The sequence below is a fragment of the Erinaceus europaeus genome, chromosome 5, assembly GCF_950295315.1.
Source record: "Erinaceus europaeus chromosome 5, mEriEur2.1, whole genome shotgun sequence".
In the NCBI taxonomy this organism is placed as follows: Eukaryota; Metazoa; Chordata; class Mammalia; order Eulipotyphla; family Erinaceidae; genus Erinaceus; species Erinaceus europaeus.
The window spans coordinates 57455569-57471710 of record NC_080166.1 but is presented as its reverse complement, the minus strand read 5'-3'; the positions used below and the strand labels follow the sequence as shown (position 1 = coordinate 57471710).

General features: G+C 44.0%; 1 protein-coding gene across 6 annotated transcripts in view; it reads right to left on the bottom strand.

Annotated features, from left to right (window-relative positions):
* Positions 1 to 16142, bottom strand: part of NAV3 (neuron navigator 3) — a 666403-nt gene that overhangs the window by 257691 nt on the left and 392570 nt on the right. For 5 of the 6 annotated variants that reach the window (XM_060191355.1, XM_060191352.1, XM_060191353.1 and 2 more), the window contains 2 exons: positions 9002 to 9070; positions 282 to 418 (listed from right to left, as the gene is read on the bottom strand). In XM_060191355.1, coding sequence (XP_060047338.1) covers positions 282 to 418; positions 9002 to 9070 — 206 coding nt within the window. The remainder of the gene's footprint in view (positions 1 to 281; positions 419 to 9001; positions 9071 to 16142) is intronic. The other variant, XM_060191354.1, reaches the window with a different exon arrangement.

Genomic DNA, 16142 nt, shown 5'->3' with positions numbered 1-16142 from the left:
TCTCCCCCCATAAAGAAAAAAAAAAAAGAGCCTTTGGGAGCAGTGGTTTTGTATTGCCTACACATAGCCTCAGTGAAAACCCAGGAGACGGAACAAAACAAACAAAGAAAACAACCCTTTCTGCGTGTTGAAACCCAGAAAGCCCAGGAGCCTCCTTGCTACCACCGCCATTCCCACAGCTGGGGCACCCCTGGAATTTTAGATCCCTCCTGCACTGAGGCAACTCACCTCACCCACCAGGCCAGTGAGCGGCCCTCAGGAAGTCAGAGGAGGACTCTTACCTTTCTCATTGCCGTTTGCATAATTGGGAGGCTTGTTTTTGTCCATGCTGTTAAAGCTTTGACTTCTCCTGTTTAAGTTGGAGGCTCCTTGGGCCTTGCTGCTGCCTGTGCCTGCCCCCCTGGAGGGCCCAGGAAGCCTGGAAGGGCAGAAAGAGAATGGGGTCATTCCCGTGCTGGATGGGCCCCTGGCAGGAGCAGAGCCAGAGTCACGCTCCCTCCCGTGATGTTTTAGGATCTATTTGGCAGGAAAACAGCAGTTTGTCCCACAGCCGGGCAAATGAAACTCTTTTTAAGAATCTCTCGAAATGTCTGGCTTGGCTTCACCATTCAATATACACATATGCCCGCACCTCCGAAGCCAGCTACAATCTTAACATTTATGGTCTGTGATGTAGAACAATGATGGCATTCTTCTGACGGTAGGGTGATCAGAAATGAAGTTTCCCTGAATGTAAAAGGTCATACTTAGCGTACCTCTGAGGAAGAAAAATCTGGGATTAAAAATACTCTGTTAGGGAGTCGGGCGGTGGCGCAGTGGGTTAAGCGCACGTGGCGCAAAGCACAGGGACCGGCCTAAGGATCCCGGTTCGAGCCCCCGGCTCCCCACCTGCAGGGGAGTCGCTTCACGGGCGGTGAAGCAGGTCTGCAGGTGTCTATCTTTCTCTCCCCTCTCTCTCTGTCTTCCCCTCCACTCTCCATTTCTCTCTGTCCTATCCAACAACAAAGCAACGTCAACAATGGCAATAATAACCGCAACGAGGCTGCAACAACTAGGGCAACAAAAAGGGGGAAAAATACTCTGTTAATTAGATACACATACTCTCTAAATAATTTTTTTAAAAAATCAAGTAAAAGAACAGCAGTCAGCTTCATGTCCAGTAGTTATCACACCCTTCTCCCGTATGCTTTTCCTTCCAACGTGGTAATAGCTGTTTCTTTTCTTCTTCTTCTTGCTCTTTTCTTTCTTTCTTTCTTTTTTTTTTTGCCTCCAGGGTTGTTGCTGGGGCTTGGTGCCTGTACTACCACGAATCCACTGCTTCTGTGATCATTTTTTCCATTTCATTAGACAGGACAGAGTAAATGGAAAGAGGAGGGGAAGACAGAGATGGGGAGAGAAAGATATACACCTGCAGACCTGCTTCACCACCTGTGAAGCGACTCCCCTGCAGGTGGGGAGCTGGGGGCTCGAACCGGGATCCTTGCACCAGTGCCTGTGCTTCATACTATGTGCGCTTAACCACAGAGACCAAACTTATCTAACTGGTCTTTTTTTTTTTTTTTTTTTAACTTTCTTCTCTAAGTCCTGGAGCCTCTGGGACCATACTTATATTTCTTCATGTTTCTCTTGTTCCCTACGTTTTCATTCTGCATTTGCTGAGCTCAACCAAATCAATGCAGCCAGGACATGTTCCATTAAGATGTTTTCCAGAGACGCCAAGCCTGAGATGTTAACCCTCCAGCTCCATTACTCTGACACCAAGTTGCAGACGCTACCATGACACCATCCTGACTTCCCTGGGCAGACGACCTCACCAATGTGTCCTGGAACCTCCTCTCCCCAGAGCCCTGCCCCACTAGGAAAAGATAGAAAGAGGCTGGGGGTGTGGATCCACCTGCCAACACCCATTTCCAGTGGAGAAGCAATTACAGAAGCCAGAACTCCCACCTTCTGCTCCCCATAAAGAATTTGGGTCCATACTCCCAGAGGGATAAAGAATAGGGAAGCTTCCAGTGGAGGGGATGGGACAGGGAACTCTGGTGATGGGAACTGTGTGGAGTTGTAACCCTGCTATCCTGCAATCTTGTTAATCATTATTAAATCACTAATAAAAAAATTAAAGAAATCTTTCATAGGCACCAGAGAGATAGTTTGATGGTTGTGCAAGAAGCTTTCACACCTGATGCTCTGAGGTCCCAGGTTCTATTCCCAGCACCACCATCAGCCAGAGCTGTGCAGGATTTGGGGGTGGGGGTGGGTGGTGGGGAGCAAGCAAGCAAACAAAAAAAAAACAAAACCAAACAAACAACAACAAAAACCGGAGAGCGGGGGTCGGGCGGTGGCGCAGTGGTTTAAGCGCATGTGGCGCAAAGCGCAAGGACCAGCGAAAGGATCCCGGTTCGAGCTCCCGGCTCCCCACATGCAGGGAAGTCGCTTCACAGGCGGTGAAGCAGGTCTGCAGGTGTCTATCTTTCTCTCCCCCTCTCTTTCTTCCCTTCCTCTCTCCATTTCTCTCTGTCCTATCCAACAACGAACAACATCAACAGTGGTAATAATAATAACCACAACGAGGCTACAACAACAAGGGCAACAAAAGGGGGAAAAATGGCCTCCAGGAGCGGTGGATTCATGGTGCAGGTACCGAGCCCAGCAATAACCCTGGAGGAAAAAAAAAAACAAAAACGCAGAGCAATCAAGAGAGCTCACCTGGATAGTGCAATTATTTGCCCAGAATCAAACACCTAGACATCAGCTGGTTAACTCACAAACGAGATCAACTGACCACAGGGGCACCAAGGGCATAAAAGGATCCAGGTACCAGAAGGAGAAAGACTCTGTTAGTGGAAGGACAATTTAAAATATACCGAAGGGGGAGCCGGGCAGGAGCAAAGTGGGTTAAAGCAAAGCGCAAGAAATGGCATGAGGATCCCGGCTTCATCACCTGCAAGGGAGTCGCTTCACAAGTGGTGAAGCAGGTCTGCAGGTTCTTTCTCCACCCCCCCTCACTGTCTTCCCCTCCTCTCTCCATTTCTTTCTGTCCTATCCAACAACGATAATAGCAATAACAACAATAATAAAAACAGCAAGGATGAACAACAAGGGCAACAAAAGGAAAAAAAAAATAGCCTCCAGGAGCAGTGGATTCATAGTGCAGGCACAGCCCCAGTGAGAACCCTGGAGGATATATATATAAATTTATGAAGGAAGATATGCAAATCCCCTTTAAGTGAGGGGATCTGGACAGGAGGTTATAAACTAGTTGTTTTAGGGGTTGGGCAGTGATGTTCCTGGTTAAGGGCACATATCACCTTGCACCAGGATCGCGGTTCGAGCCCCCAGCTCCCCACCTGGAGGGGAGTCGCTTCACAGTGAAGCAGGTCTGCAGGTGTCAATCTTTCTCTCCCCTTCTCTGTCTTCCCCTCCTGTCTTGATTTCTCTCTGTCCCATCCAACAACAATGACAGCAATAACAACAACAGTAAACAAGGGCAACAAAAGGGAAATAATAATAATAGTAATAATAATAATGAACTGTAGCTGTTTTATCTGGACTGTCATCAAAATACAGTCTAGATGACCGAGACCACCTGTCGACAGCCTCCAATTTAAAACTTGACGTTTTAATTCTTTCATGAATCCCACCTGACATGTACAAGTGCTAGCTTCGACTTTCAGTGTGAACGTATTTAACATGCATAGTGACTCGATTCCATACAAATCAGAAATTTTTTTTTTAAAAGTCATATTGGCAGGCTTAGGATTCACTGCTCTACTCTTACCTTTGGGTTCCTGATTATTAAACAGTTTATCCTGCTTTATATCTTACTGCCTTTCAATCAAGTTGCAGGTGCTACCATGACCCCATCCTGACTTCCCTGGGCAGATGACCTCACCAATATGTCCTGGAACCTCCCCTCCCCAGAGCCCTGCCCCACTAGGGAAAGACAGAAACAGGCTGGGGGTGTGGATCCACCTGCCAACACCCATGTTCGGCTGAGAAGCAATTACAGAAGCCAGAACTCCCACCTTCTGCACCCCATAAAGAATCTGGGTCCATCCTCCCAGAAGGATAAAGAATAGGGAAGCTTCCCATGGAGGGGATGGGGCAGGGAACTCTGGTGGTGGGAATTCTATGGAATTGTACCTCTGTTATCTTACATTCTTGTTAACCATTATTAAATGACTAAAAAAAGAAGAATAAAAGGAAAAAGAAAGTAGTTTGGGTAAATCATTTTGTTCCTAGACCACAAAGTTCAGAACAGTTATTGGGAAATCCCATAATTTTATTTAGACATTGTTTAAGTATCTCTAAATATTGTTAAATCTGTGGTGCACTAATGAGAGTATCAAATAAAGTAAACAAATAAAAGTGCAAACAAAATAAAATACTCCTGAGATTTTATAATTTTGGAGAAACGGGTAAGTTACTAATAAAAATTGTATTTATAGCTAAAACAAACAAAAGGGTAAGAAAAGCCCCCAGCACCTACAGTGGTGTTTGTTGCCACCGTGTGGCCATTATGGTGTACTGCGCCCACAAACCCTATTACAATGAATGCAGTTTGGTGATCTCCAAAACTAAGATGCTCACTGATTAAGTAGTTCTCATTTCTATCTGGGGACATTATCTTGTAACACATCTGTTATCCTGAGTGAACATGACACCACAACTCACCAAAATACATGCTAGTACACTTCACTTACCACCAAAATATGTTTCCCCTGCACGGCAGGTTAATTTCTAATTTAAAAGAAAGAAAAACCAACAAATAAAATATAGAATTAAAAAATGTAGCTTTCCAAAGGGAGACGGGCGGTAGCACAGCAGGCTAAGCGCACGTGGCGCAAAGCGCAAGGACCCGCAGAAGAATCCGGGTTCTAACCTGGGCTCCCCACGTGCAGGGGAGTCACTTCACAAGCGGTGAAGCAAGTCTGCAGGTGTCTATCTTTCTCTCCCCCTCTCTGCCTTTCCCCTCCTCTCTGTTTCTCTCTGTCCTATCCAACAACAACGACATCAATAATAACTAAAACAATAAAACAAGTGCAAAAAACGGGAATAAATAAATAAACATATTTTTTAAATGTAGCGTTCAAATTTTCACTATTCTTTTTGGAAGATTTTTTGCTTTTTAAAATATTTAATTTCTTTATTATTGAATAGACAGACATTAAGGGAAAGGGGGGAGATAGAGAGGAAGAAAGACAGAGAGACACCTGCAGTCCTGCTTCAACACTGGTAAAGCTTTCCCCCTGCAGATGGGGACCAGTGGCTTGAACCTGGGTCATTCATTGTGCATTGTAATGTGAGCACTTAACCAGGTATGCCACTGTCTGGCCCCTTTTGACAGTTTTGTTTTTAAATTAAAAAATGTTGTGGAGGGTAGTGAGCATAATGGTTATGCAAACAGACTCTCATGCCTGAGGCTCCAAAGTCCCAGGTTCAATCCCCCACACCACCATAAGCCAGAGCTGAACAGTGCTCTGGTAAATAAATAAATAAATAAATAAATATGTTACTTAAAAAATTATCTTTATTTATTTCTTGGATAAAGACAGCCAGAAATTAAGAGGGAATGGGAAGAGAGAGAGAGAAGCAGAGACAGAGACAGAGAAGAGAGACACCTGCATCACTGCTTCACCACTCACAAAGCTTTCCACCTGCAGGTGGGGACCAGGGGCTGGAACCTGGGTCCTTGTGCATTGTAATGTGAGCAGTTAAGCAGGTATGCCACTGTCTGGCCCCTTTTGACAGTTTTGTTTAATTAAAAGAATGTTACTTTTGGGAGTCGGGCAGTAGCACATCGGGTTAAGCGGTTAAGCGCAGGTGGCCCAAAGCACAAGGACTGGAGTAAGGATCCCGGTTCCAGCCCCTGGCTCCCCACCTGCAGGGGAGTCACTTCACAAGCGGTGAAGCAAGTCTGCAGGTGTCTATCTTTCTCTCCCCCTCTCTGTCTTCCCCTCCTCTCTCCATTTCTCTCTGTCCTATTCAACAACAATGACATCAATAACCACAACAATGTTAAACAACAAGGGCAACAAAAGGGAAAACATACATTTTTTTAAAAAAAGAATGTTACTTTTTAAAAATTATCTTTATTTATTTGTTGGATAGAGGCAGCCAGAAATCAAGAGGGAATGGGGAGAGACACAGAGACAGAGACAGAGACAGACAGAGACAGAGAGACACCTGCAACAGTGTTTCACCACTTGCAAAACTTTCCCCCTGCAGGTGGGGACTGGGGGCTCAAACCCAAGCCCCTGTGCGCTGTAACGGGGTCGGTCAATCAGGCGCTCTACCACCTGGCCCCTTAAAAGAATGTTCTATTGCATTTTTGCCCAGTACATCACAGCTTCATAATCAGTTGTGGCAATATTCAAACTTGAATTCACCTTTCTAACACCATTTATGTATGTTATTCCCATGGATCGTAAGGCGGTCAGACTCTTTAAATAAACAGATACATTAAGATAAGTGACATGTATTGCCCAATGGAATAGACATCAGGAAAGAACAACTAATTGTAAAAGCAGGAGTTGATTTCTCAGAATAGTTAACAGTTTCAAAGTGTTGACTGCACTAGGGGATATGCGTACATAGGCTTTCGGAAGAATCTCTTCAGTACTTTTTTCTAAAGACTGTCACACAAAAAAGTCATCATCTGTTTCCAAAAGATTCCAGAGTTGGAATATATTTTCCAATGGGTCTGGAGTGTTTGTAAGTTTAGTACAATACCCAGACACGAGGAAGTTAGAGTACCAGTGATTGCACTGTGAAGCAAAAATCAGCTAAATGGTCTCAGACAAAAAATATCCAAAGTCATGGGCCCCATGGAACATACCTAAAACAGACTTCCTAGCTTCTTCCCACACAAAGACCCCCTAGTTTCATTTGCTCTATTCCTACCTTTGGGTTCCTGTTTATTAAACAATTTGTCCTGCTTTATACCTTACAAGCTTTCAGCAAAGTTGCAGATGCTACTATGACTCTATCCTGACTTCCCTGGGCAGACAACCTCACCCGTGTGTCCCAGAAACGCACCTCCCCAAAACTCTGCCCAACTAGGGAAAGACAGAAATAGGCTGGGGGTGTGGATCCACCTGCCAACACCCACATCAAGCAGAGAAGCAATTCCAGAATCCAGAACTCCCACCTTGTGCTCCCCATACAGAATTTGGATCCATCCTCCCAGAGGGATAAAGAATAGGGAAGAGAGGGCCGGGGCAGTAGTTCAGAGGGTTAAGTGCACATGGCACAAAGCACAAGGACCGGGGTAAGAATCCTGGTTCGAGCCCCAGGCTCCCCACCTGCAGGGGCTTTGCTTCACAAGTGGTGAAACAGGTCTGCAGGTGTCTATCTTTCTCTCCCCACTCTCTGTCTCCCTCTTCTCTCTCCATTTCTCTCTGTCCTATCCAATAACAACTTCAATAACAATAATAATAACAACAACAGCAATAAAATAACAAGGGCAACAAAAAATAAATGATTTAAAAAAAAGAATAGGGAAGCTTCCATTGGAGGGGAAGGGACAGGAAACTCTTGTCGTGGGAACTGTGTGGAATTGTAACCCTGTTATCTCACAATCTTGTTCATAATTGTTAAATCACTTAAAAAAATAAATAAAACAAAGTAAGTAAATGAAAGATTCAGCTAATTCATTGGTGCCTCATCAGTCTTCCTGTAGATACATCCTTGGCTTAGAAAGTTCATTTTTGACTCTCAGGTGTAAATTCATTTTGTTGAAAAACCTGTCCTAATAGCTATGAGACTTGACCTGTTTCTAGAAAGCAATTAAAAATGCATTTCAATCTTTACTGAGACCCATGAAAACCAGTGGCCATCTGCTCTCCACAGAGCAAATGAAATAATCCATTTGCTCTTCTTATTACCTTCATTTGACAGGCAGTCATCCATCAAGGTAATAAAAAGAGAAAGCAAACAGAAGTATCCAAAAGAGAAAAAAAAAAAACAAACTAAGTGAGCTCAAAGCACTGAACGACATATAGTTCATATTCTTATGTCTTATCATTGGCACTAGAAGTACTTCCTATCCAAGACAAGTCACTGCTAATCACGGTAGTATCTTCTACTTTTAAATGAAACAAGCATTGAGTGTGTACTTTCAGGATAATCTTATTTACCTTAGAAATGAACATGACTTAGAAAACGAAGACAAAAAAAAAAAAAAGAAAGAAAGAAAAATATCTACCTTATGGCAAGGAACCCTGAACAGTTGTTGTGGTCAGACATTGTGTAATATAACACAGCATTAGTGCTCGCGCACGCGCGCACGCACACACACACACACACACACACACACACACACACACACACACACACACACACACACACACACGGAAGCTACCAGATGATACTTCCCCAGTGACTGACTGGGAGAGTAACGTGGTAATCAGGGGGTGAAAAATACACGTGCTATGGCTACAGCACGTAGTAAGGCCATAGTAAGGCTACAGCACGTAGTAAGCCATAGTAAGGCTCTGTGCCTTACTACCCATAAGGTTAGTGTATGGGCCCTTCTTTGCGCTTGGTACCATGTATGCTTAACTGGCTGTGCCACCGCCCACCCCACCCCCCACCCCGTATTTCTGAACAGTGCATCACACTGTGCAAAATTAAGGCGTGTTCATCTCAAAAAACCACCGCCACCTTGTACAACCCTCATATCTGAGGCGTGGAGACAGTGAAACCTTCGCAATAATGATTTCTTGACTTTCTTCCTCCCATCCCCCCACGCCCGCAAGCCTAGACCTTAGACAGTAGCCACTGTATATGAAACAGTGGGTCTTAGTAGCAGCTTAGACCCACGGAAGAGCCAGTGCAAACACACTCATCACTGAAACTGCACGTGGCCGGCCATCAGTTTTCCTACATCTTATCGCCAGACGTATAGCGACGCCTGGGAAGTCTTAGTATGAGAGGACGACGACATATCACTGGGAATGTACGATCGCTAACAAGTAATAAATTAGAGATGTTAACTGACCTAGTAGGCTTTTTCTGACTGCTTGCAATTCCACTGTGATTAGACTGAGTTGCATATCTGGCTGCCAGACTGTATGAGAAGAAACAGAGAAATTGAATTAAAGAGATGCGTGGGGCATGGCAAGAAAGCACACACTTACAAGACAACTATGAGTTTATGAAATGCAGTTGGAATACATATAAACATGGATAAAGAATAAATTAATTATAAGGTTATGAAAAGTCAACATAGATAGCATGATCTTCGATTATGAATGCTGTAGGCAGCAAGGCAATGTCCCCTTCTGATCCAACATTTTAAATGACATCTGTGTCACATGATTACTCTGCTAGCCCTTATTTCATCTTATCAAAATCAACCTTCATACATGATTGGAAAAAAAAAAAAACCTTCCAGAAAGCTTAAGCATGACTTACATGACAGAAAGATCTTTCTCAAAAGGTTATTTCTCTTAAAGTACGACTATCAGAATTTTCCACAAGCTCTTCTATGTTGACCTTTCAATCTAAACATTACCTTGAATGCCAGCCAAGTGATTGAAATGCCAAGTTTCTCTTTTTAAATTTTTTTAAAAAATTATCTCTATTTATTGGATAGACAGTTCGAAATCGAGGGAAGAGGGAGACAGAGGGGGGAGAGGAGAGGGAAAGGAAGACCTGTAGCCCTGCGTCACCACTCACAAAGCTTTCCCTCTGCAGGTGCGGACCAGGGGTTCGAACCCAGGTCCTAGAGCATTGTAATATGTGAACTCAACCACTACTGGCCCCCCAATTTTTTTTAACCAAAGTCATTGTCGTCTTCTTCTTCTTTTTTTTTTTTTAGATAAGACAGAGAGAAATGGAGAGAGGAGGGGAAGACAGAGGGGGGAGAGAAAGACAGACACCTGCAGACCTGCTTCACCCCTTGTGAAGCGACTCCCCTGCAGGTGGGGAGCCGGGGGCTTACACCGATCCTTGCGTTTGGTGCCACGTGCGCTTAACCCACTGCGTTACCACCCCGACTCGCATTATTAATTTTTTTAATCAAAAACATACAAGAAAGCATTCTTTAAGCCATGCTGAAAAAGAAGGTCAAGTGCTACAAACATGATGAAAATATAGGATTTCAGTTAAGCTGATTTTGAGTTACCTAAAAATTCTGAAATCAGTGTTTTCTGGAAGACCCTCCACTAATGTGTCCCCAGACCTCATGAGGATCATGGCGGATGCTGAGTGGAGAGCCTGTTCTCGGGTGAATGGAGATGACAGCACATGGACCTAGTGGTTGTGAGCACACCATTCCCAAGGTCTCCAAGGAAATAGGGACAACACGGGAATGACAGAATTCAAATGATAGTCCACTTGAAGCCTAACTGAAGCTGACTCCTTGCTTTGCTACCAAGCAGAGGCTACTTTCCTCAAGAGAAGAATTCTCTTGAGGTCCTGTTTGTATTTTCTTTACTTCTTTTCATCCTTTTTTTTTAAATTAGTGATATAATAATGATTGACAAAATTGTGGGATAAGAGGGGTACAATTCCATACAATTCAATTCCCAACACCAGAGTTCTGTGTCCCGTCCCCTTCCATGGAAAGCTTCCCTGTTCTTTATCCCTCTGGGAGTAGGGACCAAAATTCCTTATGGGGTGCAGAAGGTGGGAGGTCTGGCTTCTGTAGTTGCTTCTCTGCTGGCTATGGGCGCTGACAGGTCGATCATTTTCGACGACATTTATTCTGACTTCACTGAGCCATTCTGAGGTCCTGGCCAGTTAGCTGTCTACAGGGGCATACAAGCATACAGTTCAGGTGCACGGAGCCCTTGTCACGTGTGCCATGCAGTAACCATCTCTGATTTGTATAGCGGACATCTAGGTTCTAGCTACAACTGAGCGCTGAGACACTGGGGAGACTCTCCAAGCTACCTCTGTAACAATGACAATAGGTTCTGAGTAAAAATCAAATCCACTGCAACAAAGATGGGTTCTTAGTAAATTTTTGGAAAATAATTTTTAATATTTATTAATGAGAGGGATGGTGGAGGGAGGGAGAGAGAGAGGGAGAGAAGGGAAGGGAAGGGAAGGGGGAAAGGGAGAGAGAGGCAAAGAGAGAGGAGAGGGAGAGGGAAAGGGAGAGGGAGAAAGAGAGAGAGGGGGAAGAGGGAGGGGGAAGAGGGAGGGGGAAGAGGAGGAAGAGGGAAGAGAGACAGGTGAGGGAGAGGGAGGGAGAAGAGAGAGAGAAGAGGGAGAGGGAAGGAGAGAGAGGAGACAGAGAAGGAGAGAGAGAGGAGAGGGAAAGAGAGGGGGAGAGAGAGAGGAGAGAGAAAGGCAGAGGGAGGGAGAGAGACAGGAGAGAGAAGAGAGAGGAGAGGGAAAGGAAGGGAGAGAGAGAGAGAAGAGGAGAGAGGGGAAGGAAAGAGAGGAGAAGGAGAGGGAAAGGGAGAGGGAGGGAGAGAGAGAAAGAGGAGAAAAGAGAAAGGAGAACTAAGGGAAGAGGGAGGGAGAGAGAGAAAGGAGAAAAGAGAAAGGAGGGGGAGAGGGAGAGAGGGAGTGGGAAAGAGAGTGAAGTAGAAAGGGGGAAGAGAGAGAGAAGAGGGAGAGAGAGGGGGTAAGGAGGGAAAGAGGGAGGGGAGAGGGAGAGGGGGGTGGGAGAGGGGGAGGGAGGAAGAATATTACTCTGCACTTAGTCATTTATGAAGTTGTGTTAGTTTGTGTCTTTCTTGTAATGCAATACTGAAGCCGAACCAATGAAGCCCCAGCAGCTAAGACCTGCTCTGCTCTCCTTCTGAGGCTTCTCTGAATATTTCTGAGACATTATGATAATAATTTTTTTAATATTTATTTTATTTATTTATTCCCTTTTGTTGCCATTGTTGTTTTATTGTTGTAGTTACTATTGTTGTTGTCATTGTTGGATAGGACAGAGAGAAATGGAGAGAGGGAGGGGAAGACAGAGAGGAGGAGAGAAAGATAGACACCTGCAGACCTGCTTTACCGCTTGTGAAGCAACTCTCCTGCAGGTGGGGAGCCAGGGGCTGGAACTGGGATCCTTATGCCGGTCCTTGTGCTTTGCGCCATCTGCGCTTAGCCCGCTGCACTACCGCCCGACTCCCTATGATAATAATTTTATACTGCCTATATAGAACATTGTCTCTTCTAGTCTCCAGCATGTTTATAGCCGGCACTCTTTAACATTCAGATAGATAATGAGATAAAGAATAAGCATGGGGGTCAGGTGGTGGTGCACTCAGTTAAGTGCACATAGTACTAAGTGCAAAGTACTTAGAGTACTAAGACACAGGTTTGAGCCCCTGTTCCCCACCTGCAGGAGGGACGCTTCACAAGTAGTGAAGCAGGACTGCAGGTATCTGTCTTTCTTTCTCCCTCTCTATCTCTCCTCCTCTCTCAATTTCTCTCTGTCTCTACCAAATAACATGGAAAAAAAATGGCCTTCAGGAGCAGTGGATTCATAGAACCAGCACTAAGCCCCAGCAACAGCCCTGGAGGCAAATAAATAAGTAAATCAAATAAACAAAAATTCTTTTCAGGATCTAATTTCAGGATCATATCTATACTAACTTGTTTTCCCAATGAAACTCTACCTTTCAGTTTGTACGCATTATTTGTGTTAGCGTTGGCATATAGGGTATATTATTTATAACTTGTCACTTCTGTTTCCATTGTACACATGACCAATATTCGAGAAGTACCTTTGCTGAATCCTATGGTAGCCTCAAAACTCTTGGCCAGAATTCCAGAGGCTATCAGTAAGCAAAAGAATTAGAAGAAGAGTCATATTTCATTTATCTCTCTTCATTATGGCCTCATAAAAAAAATTGTTAAGATTTTACTGCAGGGAGTCAGGCTGTAGTGCAGCGGGTTAAGCGCACGTGGCGCAAAGCACAAGGACCGGCATAAGGATTCCTGTTCGAACCCCGGCTCCCCACCTGCAGGGGAGTCTCTTCACAGGCGGTGAAGCAGGTCTGCAGGTGTCTATCTTTCTCTCCTCCTCTCTGTCTTCCCCTCCTCTCTCCATTTCTCTCTGTCCTATCCAACAACGACAACAACAATAATAACTACAACAATAAAACAACAAGGGCAACAAAAGGGAATAAATAAATAAAATAAATATAAAAAAACTTAAAAAAAAGATTTTACTGCAGTGCGGGGCTTTTTTAGGAAAGTCTATTTCTAGTATAGTCATTCTAGCTGTCTACTACTTTCATAAAAAAGAAAGAAATACACCATCTTCATTCTGAGCTGTCATCCTTAACAATCAAATTAGACTGTACATGAATCACACACGCATCATTAAAAAAAAACTCACAAACTTAATATCTAAGCTCCACATCATCTATCATTCTACATCATTAGTTATCTCTCACTGGCTTCTCTCAAGCTTCTTTCCCTAAAGAAAACAACTTCCATTGAGAGTTGACATGATAATAGTCTGAATTTGTGTCTGATGTCTGCAAAAATACTAATATGTGCTTTTCTTTTTCATTAATTATGCTAAATAAATGTCTTTACTATCTATTAGAAGTTCAGGAAGATCCCAGGAGCCAAGAGCTTGCCAAAGGGTGGGACCTGCGCTGTGACTTCAAAGACTCTAAAAGCAGCAGCAATAAATGAGTAATACTCAGGTTAGTGTGGTCCTTCTTCTTCGAAACATGTGAAGAGTAAGAGAGTTGAGATGCTCAGCAAAACAGAAATTGGAAGATGAGGAAATCCCTGCTCTAACAAAGCTGAGGAGGGAATGCATGGAAATAGCATAGGAAATAGAAGGAAACGGGGCCAGGTGATGACATACTTGGTTAAGCGCACACACTATAGTGCACAAGGACCTAGGTTCAAGCCCCTGGTCCCCACCTGCAGGGGGACAGCTTCACAAGTGGTGATGCAGGGCTGCAAGTGTTTCTCTATCTGTCTTTCTCCCCTTCTATCCCTCCCTCCCCTCTCAATTTCTCTCTGTTTCTATTCAATAATAAATAAGTAAATAAAATTAAAAGAAGCAACAGAAGGAAATGATTAATGAGAGACATTATGATGGGAGACATGAAGACAGAAGACCAAGACTCTAGAATGCCTTCTGGGTCTCTGCAGCCCAGCTTCAGCACTTGTGAAGCTTTCCCCCTGCAGGTAGGGGCCTGGGGCTTGAACCCAGGTCCTTATAGACTGTGACGTGTACGCTTAACCAGGTGCACCACCACCTGCCCCCACCCCACTCATTTTTTCCTTTCTCACTTCCACTATTACATTTTTCCCTTCTCAATGAGGCAAAGGGGGGAAGAATCCATTAATTAGTAATGACTTTCTCTCATCTTCAGCTCAGCTCCGGCTTGAATCAGAGGTCACTGTGATCATCATGAGTCTAATTCTTGGCCTCCAGTGGGGTTGAATCTTGTTGAAAGGTCACATCTGAATTTTCAAATCATTAATGTAAAAGAGCAGTGGATGCTAATGTTTTTCTGGAGGAATAATACCATCGTTCACAAAGTTATTTCCAGACGGTGTTCATTGACTGTGTCTGGTCCATCAGAACACAAAGACCAGGCAGAAAACAATACTTCTTTAAATGAATGAGCAGAAAGGTCATCCCCGGGTGAATCCTCAATGGACTATAGTCAATTACAGCATATTCCAGAACTCAGAAGGGGAGAAAGAAACCAAGGGGGCACTGAAGGGAGGCTGGGGGCCAGAGTCCATGTGGTACAATAGCATAATGGTTTGATTGAGGGTGAAATATCCTGATATTTATCTTGGGGAAATATGAAAATATACCCTTGTGACAATCAAAATCCTGAAAGTCAACATTTTCTCAATAAAGTCATTATGGACATTAAAAAAAAAGTGCATCAGATTGATGAGGTAAACAGTTAATAGTATTTATATACGTTCCTCATAATTGGAAGCTCAAATCCAGCTTTATAGTCCTATTCTCAACTGTGACACCACCCAACTCCTCCTGCTTTATATCTTACTGCCTTTCAGACACCAAATTGCAGATGGTACTATAATTTCATCCTGACTTCCCTGGGCAGACGACTTCACCAATGTGTCCTGGAACCTCACCTCCCCAGAGCCCTGCTCCACTAGGGAAAGATAGAAACAGGCTGGGGGTGTGGATCCACCTGCCAACACCCATGTCCAGCAGAGAAGCAAGTACAGAAGCCAGATCGACCTCCCACCTTCTGCTCCCCATAGAGAATTTGAGTCCATCCTCCCAGAAGGGGAGAAATGATTGGGGAAGATGGCCACAGGGCCCTGAACTCCAACTCCATCAGGACCCAGAGAGAGAAGAGATAAAGAAGGAAGGACACTCAAAAGTAGTAACAGGTATAGGTGTGACTTGAAGGCGGGACCATATAAAAATGAGTAAATATTGGGAGTCAGGCGGTAGCGCAGCGGGTTAAGCGCAGGTGGCGCAAAGCACAAGGACCGGCGTAAGGATCCTGGTTTGAGCCCCGGGCTCCCCACCTGCAGGGGAGTCACTTCACAGGCAGTGAAGCAGGTCTGCAGGTGTCTATCTTTCTCTCCCCCTCTCTGTCTTCCCCTCCTCTCTCCATTTCTCTCTGTCCTATCCAACAACAATGACATCAATAACCACAACATGTTAAACAAGGGCAACAAAAGGGAATAAATAAATAAATAAATAAATAAGAAAAAAGATATTAAAAATGGGCAAATATGTATAAATATAGGTAGACACTTGTAGAGATAACAGTTAACCCTTTTTGTGATCTTGGGAGAACTACTACACTTTCCAATGGAGGGAACAGGCACATAGAGCTCTGATGGTGGGAAAAGTATGGGATTCTGTCCCTGTTGTCTCCTGATTTTGTAAGTCAATATTAAATCAGTAATAAAACAAAATGAGGTTATAAAACTAAAAAAAATGTATTTCTTTATGAGAAAGAAAGAACAAAAGTATTTGACATATGAAGTTCCAGAGATCAAACGTAGAACCTCATATTGTCAAGTCCTGCACTCAAGGAAGCAATGTTCCATTTCCTCAGCCTCCTAAGTGGCCATTCTAATTGAAGCTCTTGACAGGGTGGGGAAAAAAAACATAGACTACAAGCAAATTGTGTGTGTGTGTGTGTGTGTGTGTGTGTGTGTGTGTGTGTGTGTGTGTGTCTGCTTTATAGTGTCTACATGATACCTTCCTG